Genomic DNA, 20,719 nt, shown 5'->3' with positions numbered 1-20,719 from the left:
TGCATACCTCGGTTGTAACGAGTGGTTATTTCAGTCAAAGTTGCTCTTCTATCAGCTTGAATCAGTCGGCCCATTCTCCTCTGACCTCTAGCATCAACCAGGCATTTTCGCCCACAGGACTGCCGCATACTGGATGTTTTTCCCTTTGCACACCATTCTTTGTAAATCCTAGAAATGGTTGTGCGTGACAATCCCAGTAACTGAGCAGATTGTGAAATACTCAGACCGGCCCGTCTGGCACCAACAACCATGCCACGCTCAAAATTGCTTAAATCACCTTTCTTTCCCATTCTGACATTCAGTTTGGAATTCAGGAGATTGTCTTGACCAGGACCACACCCCTAAATGCATTGAAGCAACTGCCATGTGATTGGTTGATTACATAATTGCATAAATGAGAAATTGAACAGGTGTTCCTAAAAATCCTTTAGGTCAGTGTATAGCTCAGTAGCGGAATCAGTATTTTTCCGCACCGCAAATGTAACATATTACTTGGGTTTCACGTGTTTGCTGTTTGTGGGCCTATACGCCTGATTGGTGAGCATGACTGGCACGCGAGAAGCACGGCGCTTGTGATTGGTGAGAATGACTGTCACACAGGGAGTACGGCATGAATTTGTAGAACTATTCTCACAGCAGTTTTAAACCCTAGGTCCGACGTGGTGTATCATGTATATCCTAAATCGCAATTTTTGCGACTTGCTAATCTTAAGATCATGCAGTCTAGATTCAGTTAAGTAAGTGCACACTTGCATTTAAGTTCATTCCTAAAGAGCTTTGCATTTTGCGTTCTAGATGTATAACATATGCTTATTGTTAATCAGAAAACATCCTAAACATTATGGTCTGTTGTAATTGGAAGGATTAAGTTTTTGAGAAACATTAGTGAAGCTTGAGAGATAAATACATAAATGTTTACTGAGCCTTCACTAAATTATTTTATCCTATACTGTCTGCACTCCAGCACTGAGAAAAACAGTTTTACTAAAGCCAAGCTCTGGCTTTAAATCTTAATTATTGTGTTTGTGCTGAATACAGTGTCATTTAATTCTGGGTATAAGCAGTCCAGAATAAAAACTCTTTGAATCATTTCTGTCCCAAAAAATTGACATTTACCTGGACAGTCATCCTTTGTCTGGTTTGGGATTTATGTTCAATATTCTTAGTGAATTCACTTTTAAGCTGGCATGTAAACTAAATATGAATCACAAGTTCATGGAGGAAAAAAAACACAGAAATGCAAGCATAACAAGCCACTTCTGCTTCTGAGGAGACAAGTCTGAACTGATCTAACTAACTATGGTAAAATGTGCTGATACTGCAAACAGATTTCTGTGTAAACAGGTTGCATCTCAAACAGGTTTTAGCATTTTCAGTAAATGTAGTTTGTATTTGCACCCATCCTCAACTGCTTATTCTAGAAAGGATTATGGGAATGTGTGTAACATATGTGTAGACATTGTGTAAACATTTCACATTTATTCTAAAAAGAACCAGAAACATACCATTTCTAGAGAAAAGCTTGATCAGCTACATTAATACTGATTGTTGGGACCTTCTGGAGAAATACCATCAAAACATCTTATATGTCAGTATAATCCATTATATACATTGGTTTGTGTGAATTTAATTATGGTTTCATTTGATTCAGAGGTGTTACCTTAGCTGTCACACAGGTATGATCGCTTACCAACCAAATGATGGTAACTTAGTTTTAGCTGTATAAATTTCAGAAGTTCATTTCAGACCTGCCGCCTCAGGAAAGCAAATTAAATTACAACCTTATAGCTACAGGCCATTTCTAAAGGTATTTGGCATGAATCCGTGACTTGTTTTGTGTTAATCCTTTTATGCAGTTCTGTTTTTCTGGAACACTGTCAGATTAATGTAAAATTAACGGTAGTAAACACAACTTTTAAAACCTTGAAATTATCACTGCAAGGACTTAATAGAAGACTGACAGAATTTAGACGTGCGTAATGTCCATGGTGCAACATGCAGTTACTGACACATTAAGGACATGACACAGGTAATTAAGGGCAATATTGCTTTGAAGTTCATTGCAGGAGGGAGCAGGAGGGCGACATTCAGACTGGTGCTGCATGTAATGTGGTGGACGTTGTAACGGTCTGTCATTGTAAAGATGGAGTTGAGCTGGAAGACAAAGCTATCAATTTAGCAGTTGATCTATGTTCCGAAACTCACCTGTGGTCACAAGCCCTGGGTAGTGACCGAAAGAATGAGATTGTGGATACAAGCAGCAGAAATGAGTTTCCTCAGCAGGGTGGCTGTGCTCAGCCATAGAGATAAGGTGAAGAGCTCAGTCACTGCTTCTCCGCATCGAAAGGAGCCAGTTGAGGTGGTTTGGGCATCTATCTAGGATGCCTTTTGGACTGCTCCCTGGGGAGGTGTTTCGGGCATGTCTAAGCAGGAGGAGGCCCGGGGGCAGACCCAGGAGATGCTGGAGAGATTGAATCCTTGGGCTGGCCTTGGAATCCCCCGGAGGAGCTGGAGAAGGTGGCTGGTGAGAGGGAGGTCTGGGCATCCCTGCTAAGACTGCTGCCCATGTGACCTGACCCCAGATCATCAGGAGATAATGGATGGATTGATAATTAGCCTATTTTTTTTACCCAAGCAACCACGTGCTGAAGTTAAAAGAAATGCTGTTCTTATTTCACTCTATTATCCTTTTTATACATTGATTCCTTTTCCATTTTTTTTCACGTTAAGTCACATACGAATTCTGATAAATGCTGAAAATCCTGATTAATGTCATGTGAAAAAGCCTGGTATTCAACTCTGAGTACTGAAGGGAGCATGAATTGCTCATTATGAAATATATCTACCTGTTTCTGATGTACATTTTCTCAGGTCAGGCCATTGAAATTCACTATAAACATTTCATTAAAAAATGATAAAAAATCTTTGAATCATTTCTGTCCCAAAAAAATTTGACATTTACCTGGACATACAGTACCAAGTCATTCTTTGTCTGGTTTGAAAAGAAAAGCTTGATCAGCTACATTAATACTGATTGTTGGGACCTTCTGGAGAAATACCATCAAAACATCTTATATGTCGGTATAATCCATAATTTACATTGGTTTGTGTGAATTTAATTATGGTTTCATTTAATTCTGAGGTGTTACTGTAGCTGTCACACAGGTTTGATCGCTCACCAACCAAATGATGGTAACTTAGTTTTAGCTGTATAAATTTCAGAGGTATTGTGAATCACATAAATTATAATTATGAAATGCATTTCAGGAACACCAAAATCACCGCAGATTATTCTCTCTGCTAAACAATCATTCCAAAACTAAAAGTAAGCCAAAAATAAGTATGAAATTCAGGTTTAAATATAAAAAAACATATTTGCTCGTCTTTTTCATGCTCTTCTCATTTTCCATATTCTATTTTTTTCTTTTTTAAAAAACATATGTTCCTATTTTGAGTCAGTTAAAAATCTCTTATGTTGTCTTTGCTATTTTCAGACTTTCTCCTGCCTTGCATCCACCTCTGTGCAACACCCGAGTAAATACGTCCTAAACTAACCCCCTCTAGTTTAAAAGTAATACTAACTGAAACAGGTATATTTCTTTCAAGAGTATGTAAATTGTACAGTGTCTTTCATTTTTTTCTTTGTTTTTCTTTCCCATTAAGCCTACACTGCTCATTGCTTAATGTACAGCAGCACCATCAAAGTGGGCGTGACTCATGGCCCTTCACGCCCTTTTGAAGTCATGTGAACTACTGCAGCTCACTGCAAAGTCACGCAGTTGTAAAGGCTGAGGATCACAGCAACATATACAAGCAAAAGTTTTACAAAGAGATCAGAGTGGGAAAAAAATGTCTGGTCAGGAAGTCAGCCTTTCCAACAAAGAGGAGATGTTCGTGGTGACCGTAATACCGCTGCTGAAAGAGGGCATCCTTTGCTTTAATAATCTTTCAGTCGTTGTATTTACTAATGAAGGCAAAACGGAGAACAAATACGATGAGCTTCGTTCTTTAATTGTTAAAGGGAAGGATAACTTTGTGCAAGCAGAGCAAAGAGCTTCTGGTATTTTAGCCAGTATAGATAAAGAGTCTGAGGAATTAACCCAACAGAAAGGAAAACTGCAACGACAACAGGATGACAAGAAAACTGAATACAAAAACCTACAAGACCAGCTTGCAAGTCAGAAAAACATACTACAGGAGCATCAGAAATCGTTAGAAAATGCAAATACATACTTACAAGCAACAAAGGCAAAAGTTGATGAGATGCGTAGAAGAATGGAGAACGATGAAGCTGTGAGGAACACTGGAATCGGTCTGATGTTTATTCCATGCGTTGGAACCATAATTGGTAAGTGAAACATTTGCAGACTTTGCTTTTTCATACTAATATCATGTTTACTATCATGCATGCATACCATATTTTATAGCAAGTTTAAAATTGGTCAGGTATATTTTAAGGAAAAAAAATGTTATTCAAAGTATTACTCAAGCCAGAAACAAAGTGATCTCAAAGCTTTTGTCCATGCATGGCAATTACATTGTCTTCTGTTTGATTTTTAACTCTTGTTTTACAGGTGCTACCCTGGTTGGGGTCTACCAGACAGATCTGAACAACGCAAATGATGCTAAAAATCAGGCTCAAAATGAAGTTTACAACTGGGAGCGTCAAGTGGCAAGTAGTTCTCAAGGTGTTTCTGACTGTCAGACTAAGGTCAACCAGAAGACACAGGAGATTTCTGAAGTTAACACCTGTTTGGAGTCATTACAAAGAACCATAGAAGACATCACACAGCAGCGCTTTGTTATAGCCGATATCCAAGAGAAATTCAGGAACGCAGTCAGGGTTTTGACTGATATAGCTGGGATAGCTAAAGTAGGCGAGGCACAGACCAGGAAGTTTATTTTGTTTGAGCCCCTCATGACAGTATTAGAGGAAATTTTTAAATGTGTTCTCCAAATGTCAGAGAAGAAGGGCCAACTCCAGTCCATCGAAACAACTTTAAAACCAATACAAAGTGCTTTTGTAGAGAATGTGACAAAAATGAAAGCTTTGTGTGCCGAAGGGAATGATTACTGGTAGGTGAAATGAAAATAAATTAAATGAAAGCCATAAAAGTCAGAATTTATGTTTTATATGAAATGCAATATTACTGTTTGTATGTTACCATATCCAGCAACAGATTTTAATTTCTCCTCACCAGAAGAAAATAGTTTGAGAACTATTTTTTTTTACAGAGCATCACATATAACAAAACAAAACGTTTTTTACATTTATTATATATCTTGAATTAAATGCCAATACATAGTCCAAAACACATGTAAATAATCAATATAATTGTATAAGAATTATATATTACACACACACACACACATACACACACACACAATCACACAAATACTGTATATTACTATTAGGCTAGATTCAACACAAGTGACATCTAGTGGGCAAATCAAATAGTCCAAAAAAACTGGATGATTTTTAAAAAATAGTTTCAATTAAGATGAGTAAAAATACTGCTCTGAAAAAAATTAAGAGACCACAGCACATTTTTTTGTTTAATTTATTTCCCAATTTATGGGTGTGGTCTAAATAATATATATATTTTTTTTTGCAAACTGCAGCCTGGTTCTTCTCTGTTTCTCATGAATGAAGGGCTTCTTCCTTGCTTTATGGGACGTCACATCCCAGTGTCTCCTGCTTCACATTGTTCATGTCTACTGCTGTCCTAGATATTTTGTAGCCTCTGCCAGCAGAACCACGATTAAACCCGGATTTAAAAATGCAGATTCTTAAAAAATATGGAGTAGTCTCTTAATTTTTTCCAAAGCTGTATTTTAAGTCGTACTGTCCGCTATGGTAATGTTCATTAGTACAAGTTCTTTCAGAGCAGATAACTTTAACTAAGGTAGTAATTGGTTAAATATTACATGCTATAATTTTGTTCTGTTTACCCATGTTTTATGGTTCCAGCATTGAAAAGTGTCATTTGTGACTATTGTAAAGTGTTTCACACAAATGCAAGCTCTCTGTGTTTATGAAGGGAGAAGAACCTCCTTCCTATGTTTATGGGAAAGTAAGGAAGGATCTGTAATACAGTGCAAGGTTTGTTTGCTTTTTTCTTTGCTGTTTTTTCTTTAAGTAAAAATAAAGTTTTTTATGATTTAGACATACAAGCAAGTCTTTAGTTTTATTTTGTTGTTTAAGCCGTATTCACATCCAGACTGTATTCACCATCCCCCACCTCCCCCATCATACTGCACTCCCCACCGGGTCAGAAAAGCTGAAGTCAGACTGGCACGCAGATGCTGCTGCTGTGCCTCACCTGGGCCTGCCCCTCCCTCACCATGCCATGTGACATCACCAATATGTCAAAACACAATGCAGAGTATCCCAACAGGAGGGAATAAAGGCACAGAGGGATGGGGAACAAACACAGGTGGCAAGAAAGCAAAGGGCGGGGGAAAACATGGAGCCGGAAGGAACCCCGGCAGGCAGAAATTGGGAGCTGCAGGGGCAACAGGCGACTGCGAGGCCGGAGCAGGAGGGACCCTCGGCGACCGCGAGGCAGGAGCCGGAGGAAATGCCAAAGGGGGTGAGGAGGGAGTTGGAAGGACAGCCAGAGGAGGCGAGGAGGAAGGTGAAGGGGACAGAAGCTGTGGCAGGCAAAGGCGTAGCCACAGCCGGCCAAGGCGCAGGCGACCGACGAGTTCCAGTGTTCTGAAAGGATAATTGGAGGTGAGCTTCCCTCCCTCCAGGACATCTATAGGATCCGGTGTCTGAGGAAAGCGGGGAGGACTCCAATCACCCCAGTCACAAACTGTTTAAACTACTTCCATCATGCAGGAGCTATTGCAGTATCTGGTCCCGAACCAGCAGGCTGATGGACAGCTTTTTCCATCAGGCCATCAGACTGCTGAACACTGACCACTAATACTTCATAGACACTTCACTGGCACTTTTTCTCAATACCGTACATAACTGCCTTTTGTGCACAACATTCATCTACATTCCATACATATATATATACATACACACACACATACACACACACACACACTTATGTATATATACAGTATATCCATCCAGGTTGGGTAATGGGGGCAGCAGTCTCAGCAGGGAAACCCAGACTTCCCTCTCCCTGGCCACTTCTTCCAGCTCCTCTGGGGGAATCCCAAGGCGTTCCCAGGCCAGCCGAGAGACATAGTCCCTCCAGTGTGTCCTGGGTCTTCCCCGGGGCCTCCTCCCAGTGGGACATGCCCGGAACACCTCACCAAGGAGGCGTCCAAGAGGCATCCTAATCAGATGCCCGAGCCACCTCATCTGGCTCCTCTCAATGCGGAGGAGCAGCGGCTCTACTCCGAGTCCCTCCCGAATGACTGAGCTCCTCACCCTATCTCTAAGGGAGAGCCCAGCCATCCTGCGGAGGAAACTCATTTCGGCCTCTTGCACTCACGATCTCGTTCTTTCGGTCACTACCCACAGCTCGTGACCTTAGGTGAGGGTAGGAACGTAAATCGAGAACTTTGCCTTTTGGCTCAGCTCTTTCTTCACCATGACAGACCGATGCAGTGCCCGCATCACTGTGGAGGCCGCACCAATCCGCCTGTCGATCTCCCGCTCCATCATCCCCTCACACGTGAACAAGACCCCGAGATACTTAAACTCCTCCACTTGGGGGAGGACCCCATCCCTGACCCGAAGAGAGCATTCTACCCTTTTCTGGCTGACGACCATGGTCTCAGATTTGGAGGTGCTGATTCTCATCCCAGCCGCTTCACACTCGCTGCGAACTGTCCAAGTGAGAGCCGAAGGTCACGGTCTGATGAGGCTAACAGAACCACATCATCTGCAAAAAGCAGAGACCTAATCCTGAGGTCACCAAACCGGACACCCTCAACGCCCTGGCTGCACCTAGAAATTGTGGTTGGGCAAACTCCCATGAACTCTCCAAAACCCTGCGGAGAGTATAGAGCTGGTCCACTGTTCCACGGCCAGGGCAAAAACCACACTGCTCCTCCTGAATCCGAGGTTCGACAATCCGGCGGACCCTCCTCTCCAGAAGCCCCGACTAGAGCTTACCAGGGAGGCTGAGGAGTGTGATCCCCCTATAGTTGGAGCACACCCTCCGGTCCCCCTTCTTAAAGAGGGGGACCGCCACCCTGGTCTGCCAGTCCAGAGGCACTGCCCCCAATGTCCATGCGATGCTGCAGATGCGTGTCAACCAGGACAGCCCCACAGCATCCAGAGCCTTAAGGAACTCTGGGTGGATCTCATCCACCCCCAGGGCCCGGCCACTGAGGAGCTTTTTAACCACCTCAGCGACCTCTGCCCCAGAGATAGGGGAGTCCACACCCAAGTCCTCATACTCTGCTTCCATGTTGGAAGGCATGTCGGTGGGATTGAGGAGGTCTTTGAAGTACTCCTTCCACCGACCCAAAACGTCCCGAGTTGAGGTCAGCAGCACCCCATCCCCACCATAAACAGTGTTGATCTTGCACCGACCACCTTACGGCCACAGCTCTGGTCAGCCGCCTCCACAATAGAGGAGCGGAACATGGCCCATTCGGACTCAATGTCCCCCGCCTCCCCCGGGACACGGGAGAAATTGTGCCGGAGGTAGGAGTTGAAACTCCTCCTGACAGGAGATTCCGCCAGACGTTCCCAGCAGACCCTCACTATACTCTTGGGTCTGCCAGGCCTGACTGGCTTCCTCCCCCACCAACGGAGCCAACCCACCACCAGGTAGTGATCAGTTGACAGCTCCACCTGAACACATGTGGCTGCAAATCCGACGACACGACTACAAAGTCGATCATCGAACTGCGGCCTAGGGTGTCCTGGTGCTAAGTGTACATATGGACACCCTTATGCCTGAACATGGTGTTCATTATGGACAATCTGTGACGAGCACAGAAGTCCAACAACAAAGTACCGCTCAGGTTCAGATCGGGGGAGCCGTTCCGGAAAGGGTGGGTGTTCTGAACTGCCGTTTGGCGCATAAGCGCAAACAACAGTCAGGACCCGTCCCCCCACCCGAAGGTGAAGGGAGGCTACCTTCTTGCCCACTACGGTAAACCCCAATGTATAGGCGCCCAGCCAGGGGGCAATAAGTATGCCCACCCCTGCTCGGCGCCTCTCCCCGCGAGCAACTCCAGAGTGGAAGAGGGTCCAACGGGACAGCAAGAAGACTGGTTCTAGAGCCAAAGCCGTGCGACGAGGTGAGCCCAACTATATCTAGTCGGCTCCAGGAGAGGTAATTGTTAGCCATTGTTAGCAATATCAGTTGATAACACATTACGCGCGGTGCTTTATGTATAAAACTCCATAGCAACATGTCCACAGATAAGTTGGATGGTATTGGATGGTATAGTGTGAGCCACAAATGAGAAGTAGCGTTTAATCAGTATAAAACTATCACTTCTGTTGATAAAGGGCGCAGCCACCTTGGATTCTGAACTTGGGATCCTCTGTGCTGCTCCAAAATATATCTTGGATCTCCGAGAAAAGGGAGTGCACATGTTATCACTTCAGGCTTCAAAACTTGGAATCCAACTTGGAATCCGAGTTCCAAGGGCAAATGGAATCCACCAAAAGATTAGGGGCTAGGTAAAGTGTATCTGGGGCTTGACTTTTTTTTTCCCTCTTTTGAATGGAAAAGTTAAAGATTAGCATCGAAAATACTCGGGGCTTGGCTTAAATTATACCTGATCTATCGACAACCATAGTTACAAGATTTCAATCCACAGGAACATTAATCAGATGTATGTTTATTGCACGTAAAATTGCTAGCCTGTGTAAAATGTGTTTCCGGCCACAGAAACATAGAACATGGTGATGTAAATTAATAAATACAAATATTAATTATTTGAACCTACGTTCAATTGCATTTCATTAAAGGAGAATGTGGACGCATGTGTCATAAAGTATATGACTTCATAGTTAAACTAGTTAAAAGTCTTTCTGAGTGTATAACAGGAAATGTATCAGTACGCAACAATTAAATATCAAAATGGACTTCATATTTAAGGCAAATGAGTCACACGTGGGGACTTCTGCACACACACATATACACAGTCCATGTATTCATATCTTTATGGGGACTATTCTCATACAAATATCTATTATTTGTATGAGAATAACCCTAATGTATTAACATTTGATTGATGTTCATTATCACTATAAACACTAAAAACATCACGCAATTTGATTCATGCACTTATTTTTTATCTCGAAATCAGAATAAAATCACGAGTGCACTTTCCCACAGCCCAAACACCAAACAAAATCTGTTTATAGATGATCTCCATTTAATGTGTAAATATATAACAGTCACTAATTTTAATCTTTGAGGTTAAATGTGTATATGCAGGATTATTAAAAGAGAACATTACACTAGCATTATGTGTTTTGTAGAATATGTAGCAGTTCTGGGAGGAGACACTTTCCAGTGCAGTATGGTTACAGAGCTCAGTCCCCCCCCCCCCCCCCCCGTTCTGCTGTTCATCTGTCCAAGGTCTGATCTCTCTTCAGGGTCTGCGGAATCAACCGCAGGCAGCTATGGCCTAAGACATAACAGACCCCCTATGCCTCCCCTCCTGGGCCTACCAATGTCTAATTTCCTTTCCACACCTTGCTGTCTGGTGCCTGACCTCCCTGCGATTCTCCATTATGTGTGATTTGATGGTTGTTAAGTACTTTTAAGGGTTTAATAAAAAGGCATTTTTCCCTTAACTAGTTAGAGCTAGGTTGCTAGATCGAGAAGCAGCACTGTTTATCCATAAGGATAGTACTTAAAGCAGTGATTTTAAATGCGATTTCAGGTTGGGCAGCATGCACTGAAGCAATGCTTTGCCGCACCCACCACAGAGCGAAACTCCTCAGGATCCTGGTTGGCGACCCCCAGGCAGATACCCGGCGCAGTCTCACACTCCGCAAATGGCCATCTGTCTGCCGCAGCCAGGTGTTACGTGGGCATCCCCTTGGCCTGGTCCAGTCGCTTGAGTCCTCAGGGACATGCATCACATAGATGTAGTGCAGTAACTGACACTCTCTCACAATACAGGTAATGTTACTCATTCAGGACTCCTCTAGCAACTGCTCATTCGACATAAAGTCAAACCAGCGGTACCCAAGGATTCTCCAAAGCATCATAGTACCGAAGGAGTCCAGTCTTCATCTCAGCTCACTGGATAGCGTCAATGTCTCACAGCCATACAGCAAGACAGGAAGCACCAGGACTATAAAGACCTGGACCTTCATCCTCTTGCAAAGATATCGGGAGCCACACACCCCTTTCTGGCGACCTTATGACCCCCCCATGCTCTCTCAGTCTATCTGCTGACTTCATAGGAGGAGTCACCAGAGACATGAATGTTGCTGCCAAGGTCAACATTCTCCCCGCAGAAAGACACACTACTGATGGCTGTGCCTAAAAAGTTATTAAATGTCTGGATCTTGGTCTTTATCTGGACACCCGCAATCCCAGACACTCAGACTCCTCGCTCAATCAGAGCCTCCATTGGCTCAGCTAAGATCACAGTATCATTGGCAAAGTAGTTCCCGCAATCCAGGCGATCACTATTCCCTTTCCAGATAGGGACTACAAGTCCCATTTTCCATTCAGTCAGGATGAAGCCTGACTCCCAAATGGAAGCAAAGATTGCCTGTAATGCCAGGAGGACAGCCTTACCACCAGCCTGGAGAAGTCCACCCCAGATACCACAGATCCCTGCGGCCTTCCCTACCACCATGTGATTCACCACCCGTGCAATCTCAGTGAGATTGGGTGGTTCCCAGCTGATTGGAGGATCAGCCTCAAGAACCATCAGAGATGTCCAACATCCTAGCTGGACGGTCACCTTTAAACAACTGCTCAAAGAAGCCGGCCCAGCGGGTCACAACTGTAGTATCATCTGACAGGACACTCCCTAAACTAGGTCAGATCTGGTTTGGTTCTACTCCTGCAAACTCTAACGTTTCTAACAGTTTTCAATCACAAGCACCTTTTCTGCTTCGGCAGACTGCCGGGAGCAGAGAATCTGTTGCTAAGCGCAACAGCTGACTGGTGTGCAGGAGCTCTCAGCTTAGGGTTCCTAGGACCATGTCTGACCGTGACCCAGGTGCTGGCTGCTGGTGCCAGAGCCGGACTGGAGGCAGTCGTGGTAGGAGGAACAACTGCCAGATCGAATCTGGATATGTGCTCCGATTGACCTGTATCTATAAATCTCTTGATCTGTTTAATCTCCAGCAAAGTACTAATTCACTCCTCCTATGCACGAATCCTGTCCTTCAAAAATGGGCAAAAATTGCCAAGTCAAGATGTGGTATGCTGGTAGATTCCTACCCAGAAACAATGAATGCTGTAAGTTGGGGTGTAACAATGCATCGATTTGTATCAATGTATCGATTCAACGGCAAATGATCCAATGCATCGACGTGACCGCATGAATGTCAATGTAAGCGTTTTTTTTTCTTGCCGGTTCCAATATTGCTTGTATGATCCACTCCGACGTATACAGTATATTTTCATTTTTGGGTAAGGAATGGTTTAAACAGTCATTAATCACAATCTGCAGTCTCAGCACATTCATTTTATGCTGGGTGACACCAGTTCAAACTTGCCCCACAAGCCAAATAATTTACCAAGATTCAATCATAGGTTTTCATATGCGTCAAAGGCTTGCAGGCTTTTGCAAGTTGCCTGAAGCAAATCTTCAGATATTTCATAAGAATGCAAAAACAAACGCAGACTTCTGAGGTTCAGTATGATGGGTGCTGGCATGTTTACTAGTGTATGGCCATTTTTACTTGCACAATGTTTAAGTTCAGTTTTGAGTTATTGAGTTCACTGGTTTAATGCATGATCAAACCACCAAAATTAGCATGATTTCAAAAGATTAATGATGTCCGGGGGGTTGCAAAAGAACAACTACAGCTTGTTAAACAAAAAAAATCATTAAATAAATTTTAAAAAGTCATGATAGGTTACAAAGTACAACTTCATCTGACTTAAAAGTGACTGAAAGAATTCAGTTGATTAAAGTCCATAATGCAATTGTGGAAAGGAAATTGGACATAGGTAGGCCTGGGAGGGGAGGTATATTGGGTCTGTCTTAGGCCTTAGGTGAGAAGAGATTGTTTTGAATACTGTGTCCTCGCTTTATGATAGCTGCCTGCGGTTGGTTCCACAGACCCTGAAGAGGGATCAGACCTTGGAGAGATGGACAGCGGAGTAAGGGGGCGAGAAACCACCTGCAGAAAGAGATTCGATGCTGCCCCAACTGGTGCACAAAGACCAGTGGTTATAAAGTAGTCGCAGTAGGCCATACGCAATATGTTATGTGGTAGTACAAATGTATAAGTAACTTTTACATTAATCATGTTAATCATATGTTAACCATGTATTTAACATGGTTCAATGACAATACGTTGATCATTAATCAAAGGACAACCAAATATTTACAGTAAGTCAATGTCAATATAATCAATATCTATATTCATATCTCAAGTAGGAGCCTAGCATATTCTGGTAAATTGAGCAAAATGGGTGGATTTTACCTTGCTGCCAAGGTGAACCAACAGAGCGAGAGAATTGTGTTTGTTATACATTTGAGCTTGGTTTGTAGATGTTTTGTGAGCAATCAGGACTTAGAAGTCCTTATTTGGAACTGAGATTTATGGTTTATCAACTGGATGCTCCAGGTGCTCGGGGTACCTGGTGCCGGAGTGTGACAGGAGCACTTTGCTGGATTGCTCGAATAAAGGAGATAACTTTACTCACCAACTGAGAGGTTCGGAGTTTTATTTCTTAGAGGGGATTTATAATTTTCTACCACACAATGTGTGCAGTTTAGGGACTTAAGGACATGCTATGTATTGAACATCTACTAGTAAGTTCACGTGTCAAGAAATGTCAATCAATCAATCAATCAATCTTTATTTATTTCAAACAAACAACAAATAATTAAAAAAAAACATTTCCACATTCTCCGTCATAACATTACACCTTGCCTGAAAAGGAGTAGGTAGAAGTATAAACTTATTTGGTCCTACCCCATTCATACCATTTTACTTCAAAATTAACCTCCTTCAAATTACAACAACAGCTAAATAAATAGACCTTGCAACAAAACCAACTATTCTACCAAAAAGGTCAAATCACAAATTTCTAATAACGAAACAAAACAAATAAATAAAATAAAATGACAGCTCTATTCCTTCATCAATTACCTCCCTGGTTTAATCCATGTTTCAGATCCTTATATTTATTTAAAATTTGTTTTTTATAGTTCATTTTAAACTGAGTTATATTTTTACCTTTTTTTAATGCTTCTGTTAGACTTTTCCGTAATTTCACCCCAGCTCTTCAGATACACATACTTTTTAACGTTGTTCTAACACTTTGCCTTTTTAAATTCAGACTTCCTCTTAAACTATATTCCCCTTCTCTCTCTGTAAATAATTTCTGTATTCCTTTTGGAAGTAAGTTATTTCTTACTTTATAAATTATTTGCGCTGTTTTAAATTCAACCAAGTCTGGGGATTTCATTATTTTCATTTTTATAAGGAGTTCATTAGTGTGGTCCCTATATCCTACATTGTTTATCATTCTAATGGCCCTTTTCTGCATTATGGTTATTGTACTTATTCTACTTTTATATGTATTTCCCCAGACCGCTACACAATAACTGAGATATGGTTGTAATAAAGAGCAGTATAATGTATAACGTGCTTTTTGGCTGACAATATGCCTTGCTTTCCCCAGGATCGCCATGCCCCGTGCCAACTTCCCCCTCACATAATTTATGTGTGCGAATGTCCGCAGAGGTTCTTTGCCGCCTTTGTCGATTTTCGTAAAGCGTTTGACTCAGTTGATTGAGTTGCCCTGTGGGTCATCCTGAGACTGCGCGGGATCCCCCCCGAAGTTGCTGGACGTCATGGCCAGCCTGTGCACTGGTAATGTGAGTGCTGTGCAGAGTGGATGGAGAACCTCTGTGTTCTTTCCAGTTGATTCTGGGGTTCGCCAGGGGTGTGTTTTTGCTCCTACTCTGTTCAATGCTTGTATGGACTGGGTGTTGGGCAGGGTCGTGGGGTCCAGCAGTTGTGGGGCATCTGGTGGTGAAGAAAGATCTACTGATCTCGACTTTGCTGACGATGCCCTCATCTTAGCAGAGTCAATGGAGGCTCTGATCGGGGCTCCTGAGAGACTGAATGAGGAGTCTGAGTGTCTGGGATTGCGGGTGTCCTGGACAAAGACCAAGATCCAGGCATTTAATGACTTCTTGGTTTCCCTGAGGGTGATCCGGCTTGCAAGATCCTCATTGCTGAGGACCCAAGTGGCTGGACCAGGCCGAGGGGACGCCCACCTAACACCTGGCTGCGGCAGATGGATGTCCATTTCCGGAGGGTAGGACTGGACCGTGTGTCTGCCTGGTGGGTCGCCAGTCGGGATCCCAAGGAGTTTCACCCTGTGGTAGGTGCGGAAACTTGCTGTATCAGCACATGCTCCCCAACCTGACCTGACCTGGTGCAATGTGCGCAGTTTAAGGACTGAAGTACTGTACATCATGCTAGGTTCAGTAAAATAAGTGCAGGATTGCTTCGAAAATTTCTAGATTGCTTTCATTGCAAAAGAGATGTGTAATATTATGTCAACTATTCCAGATCAATAACATGGTTGTTGTTAAGCAGAGATCCAGAACTTTCAAGTCATTGATCCACAAGTCAGGTTACAGGTACAAGCTTTCAGGTACAGTAAAATATAATTTTTGTATAATAATGCATGTTTCATAAATAGGCAGTGTTCAAAGCTAAACTTCTAGGTGGGTATTTACTGGAAAGAAACAAACTTCTTTTGAAGTGTCAGCACATTTCTGTTATAAATAACTCATCCAGTTCTCCTCAGGAAGGCAACAAATTCATCATCACACCTACAGGCTGTTTCCAAAGGTATTTGGCACAGTAATGAACAGAGAAATTATGGACAGATTTCAGACATTTGTTGTACCTTGTGCAATTACAATAAAGGCATAATCAAGCACATGATCTCCAGAACTTTCTGGCCTCTGCTGCAGTTGGAAGGACAGCTTTCTTTTTTTCTGACATTACTGAAGTGAAATCAGTTCAAACAAGTTTCAGTTGCCATAAAATGGCCTGGACCGTTTGATATTATCACCTTGGAAATAGTCGTGATAAAGTGATGTTATAGTGAAAATGTTTGATGGAATCCCTATTATAAATTTCATGGAAAAAAAATTTGAATCATGAGCAATTATTTCCAAAATGTAATTCATACATAGTCATGGGTATAAATGTGGCAAATTATGTTTCAGCAGAACATTTTGATCCAGATTTATTTCATGATTTTATTGCCAAGAATATTCAGTTATCTAAATACATAAAGCAAAATTGATTGCTGAGCAGTTGCAACCATTTATCTACTTTTATTACACCAGTGATTTTAATGGTATAAAATTCCACCTGCAGAGTTGCAGGCAGAGTCATCTGAAGTTTTAAACATAACATTCATACTTAAACTGTATTTCTGTTTACTCATACAATCTTTTCCAATGCTCATAAAATCAACAAACTAATATTTAACCAAAATCATCTCTTATATATGATCTTATAAGCTTTCATGTTCATATTTTAGTTTTTACTTTATATATATAGTATATATAGACACACATGGACACACACACACATACATATTAATTCTAGTACATGAAATTCTTAAATCCTTCGATTCAAATGCTTAATTGGAAATGAAAATCTTTATTAGTCATTTGTATTGTGAAAAAGAATATAACTCGATTCTAACAAATAAGTGCCAGGCGAGTCTGAACTGATGTAACTCATTATCAAAATAATGATCTGATACAGCATAATGCCATTTTGGCAGAAAAAAGCCAAACAGGTTGTCAACAAAGTAGAAAAAAAAGGTTTCCAGGAAATTGTTATCTGAGAAGGCAAGTCTGAACTGCAAGCAGAGGCACATGAGCTTGGTCAGGGGGCCCCTGGGCTGTTTCAGCAGGCCTGGGGCACAACAGTAAAAACCAGGCAGGCCTCTTTTCAGCATACTGTTTTCTGTGTTGAACATCTACTAGTAAGTTGTCAAGAAATGTATGAATTTGTTATAAGCATCTCGAGACTTTAACTGCAATGGGGCTGAACTAGTAGTGAGGAAATTTCACAAATGGACTTATTGCACATGAGGCATCCTATCGCGGTACCACGCTTGACTTCACTTGGCTCCAGAGAGCGACCCATTCTTTCGCAAATGTTTGTAGAAGCAGTCTGCATGCCTAGGTGCTTGATTTTATACAACTGAGGCTATGTGATTGGAACACCTGTTTGGAACACATGTTCATTTTGGGCCATGTTTTATTTCCTTTCAACTTCATCAGTTCAGATCTGCCTCCTTAGAAAGACAATAAATTCAAATATTTTTCTGAATTTTCTGTGCCCTTTCATTGGCTTGCTCTGAATACTCCTTCATCATTTTTGTCTCCTCAATTTTGCGCTTGACATTCTCCAGCTCATCACCATATACCTTCTTTGCACCTACACAAGCTTCTAAAAGTTCTTGGATCAGATAAATAACAAAGGAGAACTTTCCCTCAGTTTGCTCAGCCAATCTTGCACAATCATTTGATATAGTAGCTATGTTCTCCAGTTGGTCAGGGAGGACGGTTTGGACCAGCTCATCATTGTCTTGCACTAAAACATTGACCGAAGTCTTGATGTAAGTTGGCACATTGGCAGTGTGGAGACGAATCTGGTCCATGTTTTTGTGAGCCTCATTGAATGCCGCCCATCCGGAATTAGCAACTTGCATAAGACAGGCACGGAATGAATCTGGGTACTTGATGTACTTAAAGCCACCTTGTGGAGGCTTTTGGCCAATGGAGAAATCTACATTGGAAGAGATAAATATCAGCTCCCCCAGAATGGCTACGGAGACTGGGGCAGGTACCAAGTACTCCTCCCAGTTAGCATATGGCTGCATTATTATTTTGGTGTCATCGCTGAAATCCCCAGCCCTGGAAATTGATTGTGTAGCTTTCACTATGTCTGCCATTGTCTTCTTTCCTGAAAGGAAACAGAGACGGGTTCTAGAGATGCATGATACATATCGGTGTCAGCCAATATTCATTAAAAATCCAGTTATCAGTATTAGTCTGATGTGTCCACATTGACCGATATTGCTGGCTGATATTTAAACTAATTTTTATATTAAAACTAGGTCTGTCAGTTGCCTTAATTGTGATTAATCACATAAACTGATAAAAATGTGAATAATTTGTGCTTAGTTAATTGCATTTTATAATAATTGTTAATGAGACTTCATTATCTATTTTATGGATTTTAGATCAAAATTCTAGCATTGTTCAAATCTGATGTGTGACACACATCAGATTTGAAAAAAGATCTTTATTTGATGTAGTTACGTTTCCTTCCTAATTGAAGGACTATATGTGGTTGTTGTTTTTGAATTAATTACTTGTTTCTCCTCCATACTGGCCTTTTTACCCATAAACACATTATATGTATTTACAAATATAAATAGGACATATTCACCCTCTCATAGGACAAATACTAATTAAAGGTGAAGCGACTTTATTACTGAACCACATAAAGCTGGAGATATATATATATAGTACATAAATATACAATACGATGCTTGTCACACCCTGCTCCGTCCGCTCCTGATGTGTGCCACGCCCACCTCGTTACCTCGTGTTCAGCCCTGATTGTGATCACCTGTGTCCTGTTATGTCTAGCTCGTCTTTTGTATTTAGTCCTCGTCTGAGTCAGTCTTCCCCAGATCCGTCATTGTATTGTTATGCGTTTCGTGAGTGTCTGCCTTCCAAGTCTGATTAAACCCTGTTTACCCGGTCATCTGGCTTATCTCGCCTGCTTCCCTACTCGCCCGCCCGCCAGTCCTAACAATGCTTTTCAAAGAAACAGATCAAGAATTTGGAAGAGAATTCAAAAGTTACAACTTAAATTTATACACTTATAAACAGTTCCTAATTTCTGTACATACAGTATGGATAAAAATTATCTATAGCAGGGGTCACCAACATGGTGCCCGCAGGCACCAGGATGCCCCCACGGACCTGTTATAAAAATAGCACAACTCACCAGTGCGCAGCATCTAAAATTTAATTTTATCCTGTTGCTATTCTTCTTTAATCAGATTTGCATTTATATAGATTTGAAAATGGCAATATCTGAAAAAAGCATTTAAAACATGTTTATCATACATGAAGTTTAGATAAGTTGAGGAGGGCGTTTCAAACTGGTAGCCCTTCGAATGGCTCAGTACCCGTGAAGTAGCTCAGTTTCAAAAAGGTTGGTGACCCCTGATCCATAGCATTCTGTGCAAACCTCCTGTAAATGTTATGTTTTTATCATTTGTTTTCCAGGTAAATACTAAACATTAACTGCCAATAAGCTGCCTTTTAAAATTTCATTTCAATGTTTATTTTGTCAAGGTATGTATCTTTGTACTTCATCTTTAACTCAACTTTTTAACAGTTGTACTACAACTATTTGAGGCTCCTTAGAGCAACAAACCTACTCCAGAATCATCTGGTCAGTTTCTATAGGTCTGCTAAAGAGATGTGTAAAAAAATATATAACAAGTCCTACCCCAAAAATCCACCCTGCTACAGAGAGCCTTTTGACGAAGTACATCACAGCTTGATACGTTAGCTGCACAAAGGGTAACCATGGAGATCCACAGCGAATCATCAAGAAAGCCAAGTATATCACAGGAAAACAACTGTAACCATAATCAACTTCTTTTATATTTTTTTTGTTTGCTTATTCTGCATGTAGTTTATCTCTCTCGTATATTATTTTACCATCTTTATACATTATTTTCTATATTATATTTGTGACAGCATCAGCTTGGTGAGTCACTAATGTAATTGTGTGTGTGAATCTTAAATCTGAAGAGTTTATATATCAGAAATGCAGAAAGATATAGTAAAGAGTCAAATACCTGACAGGAAGTAGATCATATACTTGCAGATGCTTGCTTCTTGCCTGATTTTCTGATCGTTAAGTAGCTGCTGTTGTGATCAGCTTTTATTTGGTGCCTTCACCCACCTGCCCCCGATTTCCCCGCACGTGTTCACACGCCCACCATGCCTGTGCAGCTTGCTGCTTAACACACTCTGATGAACATCCACATACGTAAAAGATGACTTTCATGTTAATGTTCTTGTTTTATATGCAAGTCACATTTTCCATGTATTTAGGTAAGCATTTTTGTCTCAAAATATGGCAGCCTGTTAGAATTTATCCTCCCTTTTGTCTTTGCGCTTTGTCTTGTTTTGCACAGTATGTTTCTGTTAAAATTGCCAGCTCTCCTGGGTTCCTTTCTTTGATTTATATTTGCATCTCTGTATGCGGGATTGTGAGATTTCTTGATATGTCACGTGGGAAGTGAACTTAACCCCCCTGGTTGATAATTTCAGTTGGTTTTGGCACTTGTTCGTTCTTCACTTGTAGAGTGCCGATTGGAAGTGTCTGCAGTCTGTAGGTTTGTAATCTGTATTGCTTCATTTGGGATAATAAACTACTGGCTAACGAATCCACCTGGGTGGGGTTAAGGTTAGGGTTAGGGTTAGGGTAATTGGCACCCTACTGAGATCGTCTCCGGGTTTAAATCAGCATCTCCACCACAAACACTTTTGCCCGTCTTGA

The 20,719-nt window shown here is 41.6% G+C and overlaps 1 protein-coding gene and 1 long non-coding RNA gene across 2 annotated transcripts; one reads left to right on the top strand and one right to left on the bottom strand.

The window, feature by feature from the left end:
- The first annotated feature begins 3,756 nt into the window (after positions 1 to 3,756).
- Positions 3,757 to 6,174, top strand: LOC111859077 (uncharacterized). The gene is made up of 2 exons (XM_023841443.2): positions 3,757 to 4,348; positions 4,575 to 6,174. The coding sequence occupies exons 1-2, from the start codon at positions 3,850 to 3,852 to the stop codon at positions 5,078 to 5,080; spliced, it is 1,005 nt and encodes a 334-aa protein (XP_023697211.2). The 5' UTR covers positions 3,757 to 3,849; the 3' UTR covers positions 5,081 to 6,174.
- Positions 6,175 to 16,336: 10,162 nt separating this feature from the next.
- Positions 16,337 to 20,719, bottom strand: LOC111859083 (uncharacterized). Its single transcript, XR_011989478.1, has 2 exons — positions 20,013 to 20,719; positions 16,337 to 18,091 (listed from the first exon to the last, which is right to left on the bottom strand). It is a non-coding gene; the product is annotated as an uncharacterized lncRNA (long non-coding RNA).

The sequence above is a fragment of the Paramormyrops kingsleyae genome, chromosome 3 (genome assembly GCF_048594095.1).
Source record: "Paramormyrops kingsleyae isolate MSU_618 chromosome 3, PKINGS_0.4, whole genome shotgun sequence".
Taxonomy (NCBI): domain Eukaryota; kingdom Metazoa; phylum Chordata; class Actinopteri; order Osteoglossiformes; family Mormyridae; genus Paramormyrops; species Paramormyrops kingsleyae.
The sequence above is the reverse complement of the archived record's forward strand: the minus strand, read 5'-3'. Positions and strand labels throughout refer to the sequence as shown.

Bases quoted from the DNA above. Each gene is read 5' to 3' on its own strand.
- LOC111859077 (XM_023841443.2), top strand. From the start codon at position 3,850: ATGTCTGGTCAGGAAGTCAGCCTTTCCAACAAAGAGGAGATGTTCGTG. The intron at 4,349-4,574 runs GTAAGTGAAACA...CTTGTTTTACAG, and splicing joins ATGCGTTGGAACCATAATTG to GTGCTACCCTGGTTGGGGTC.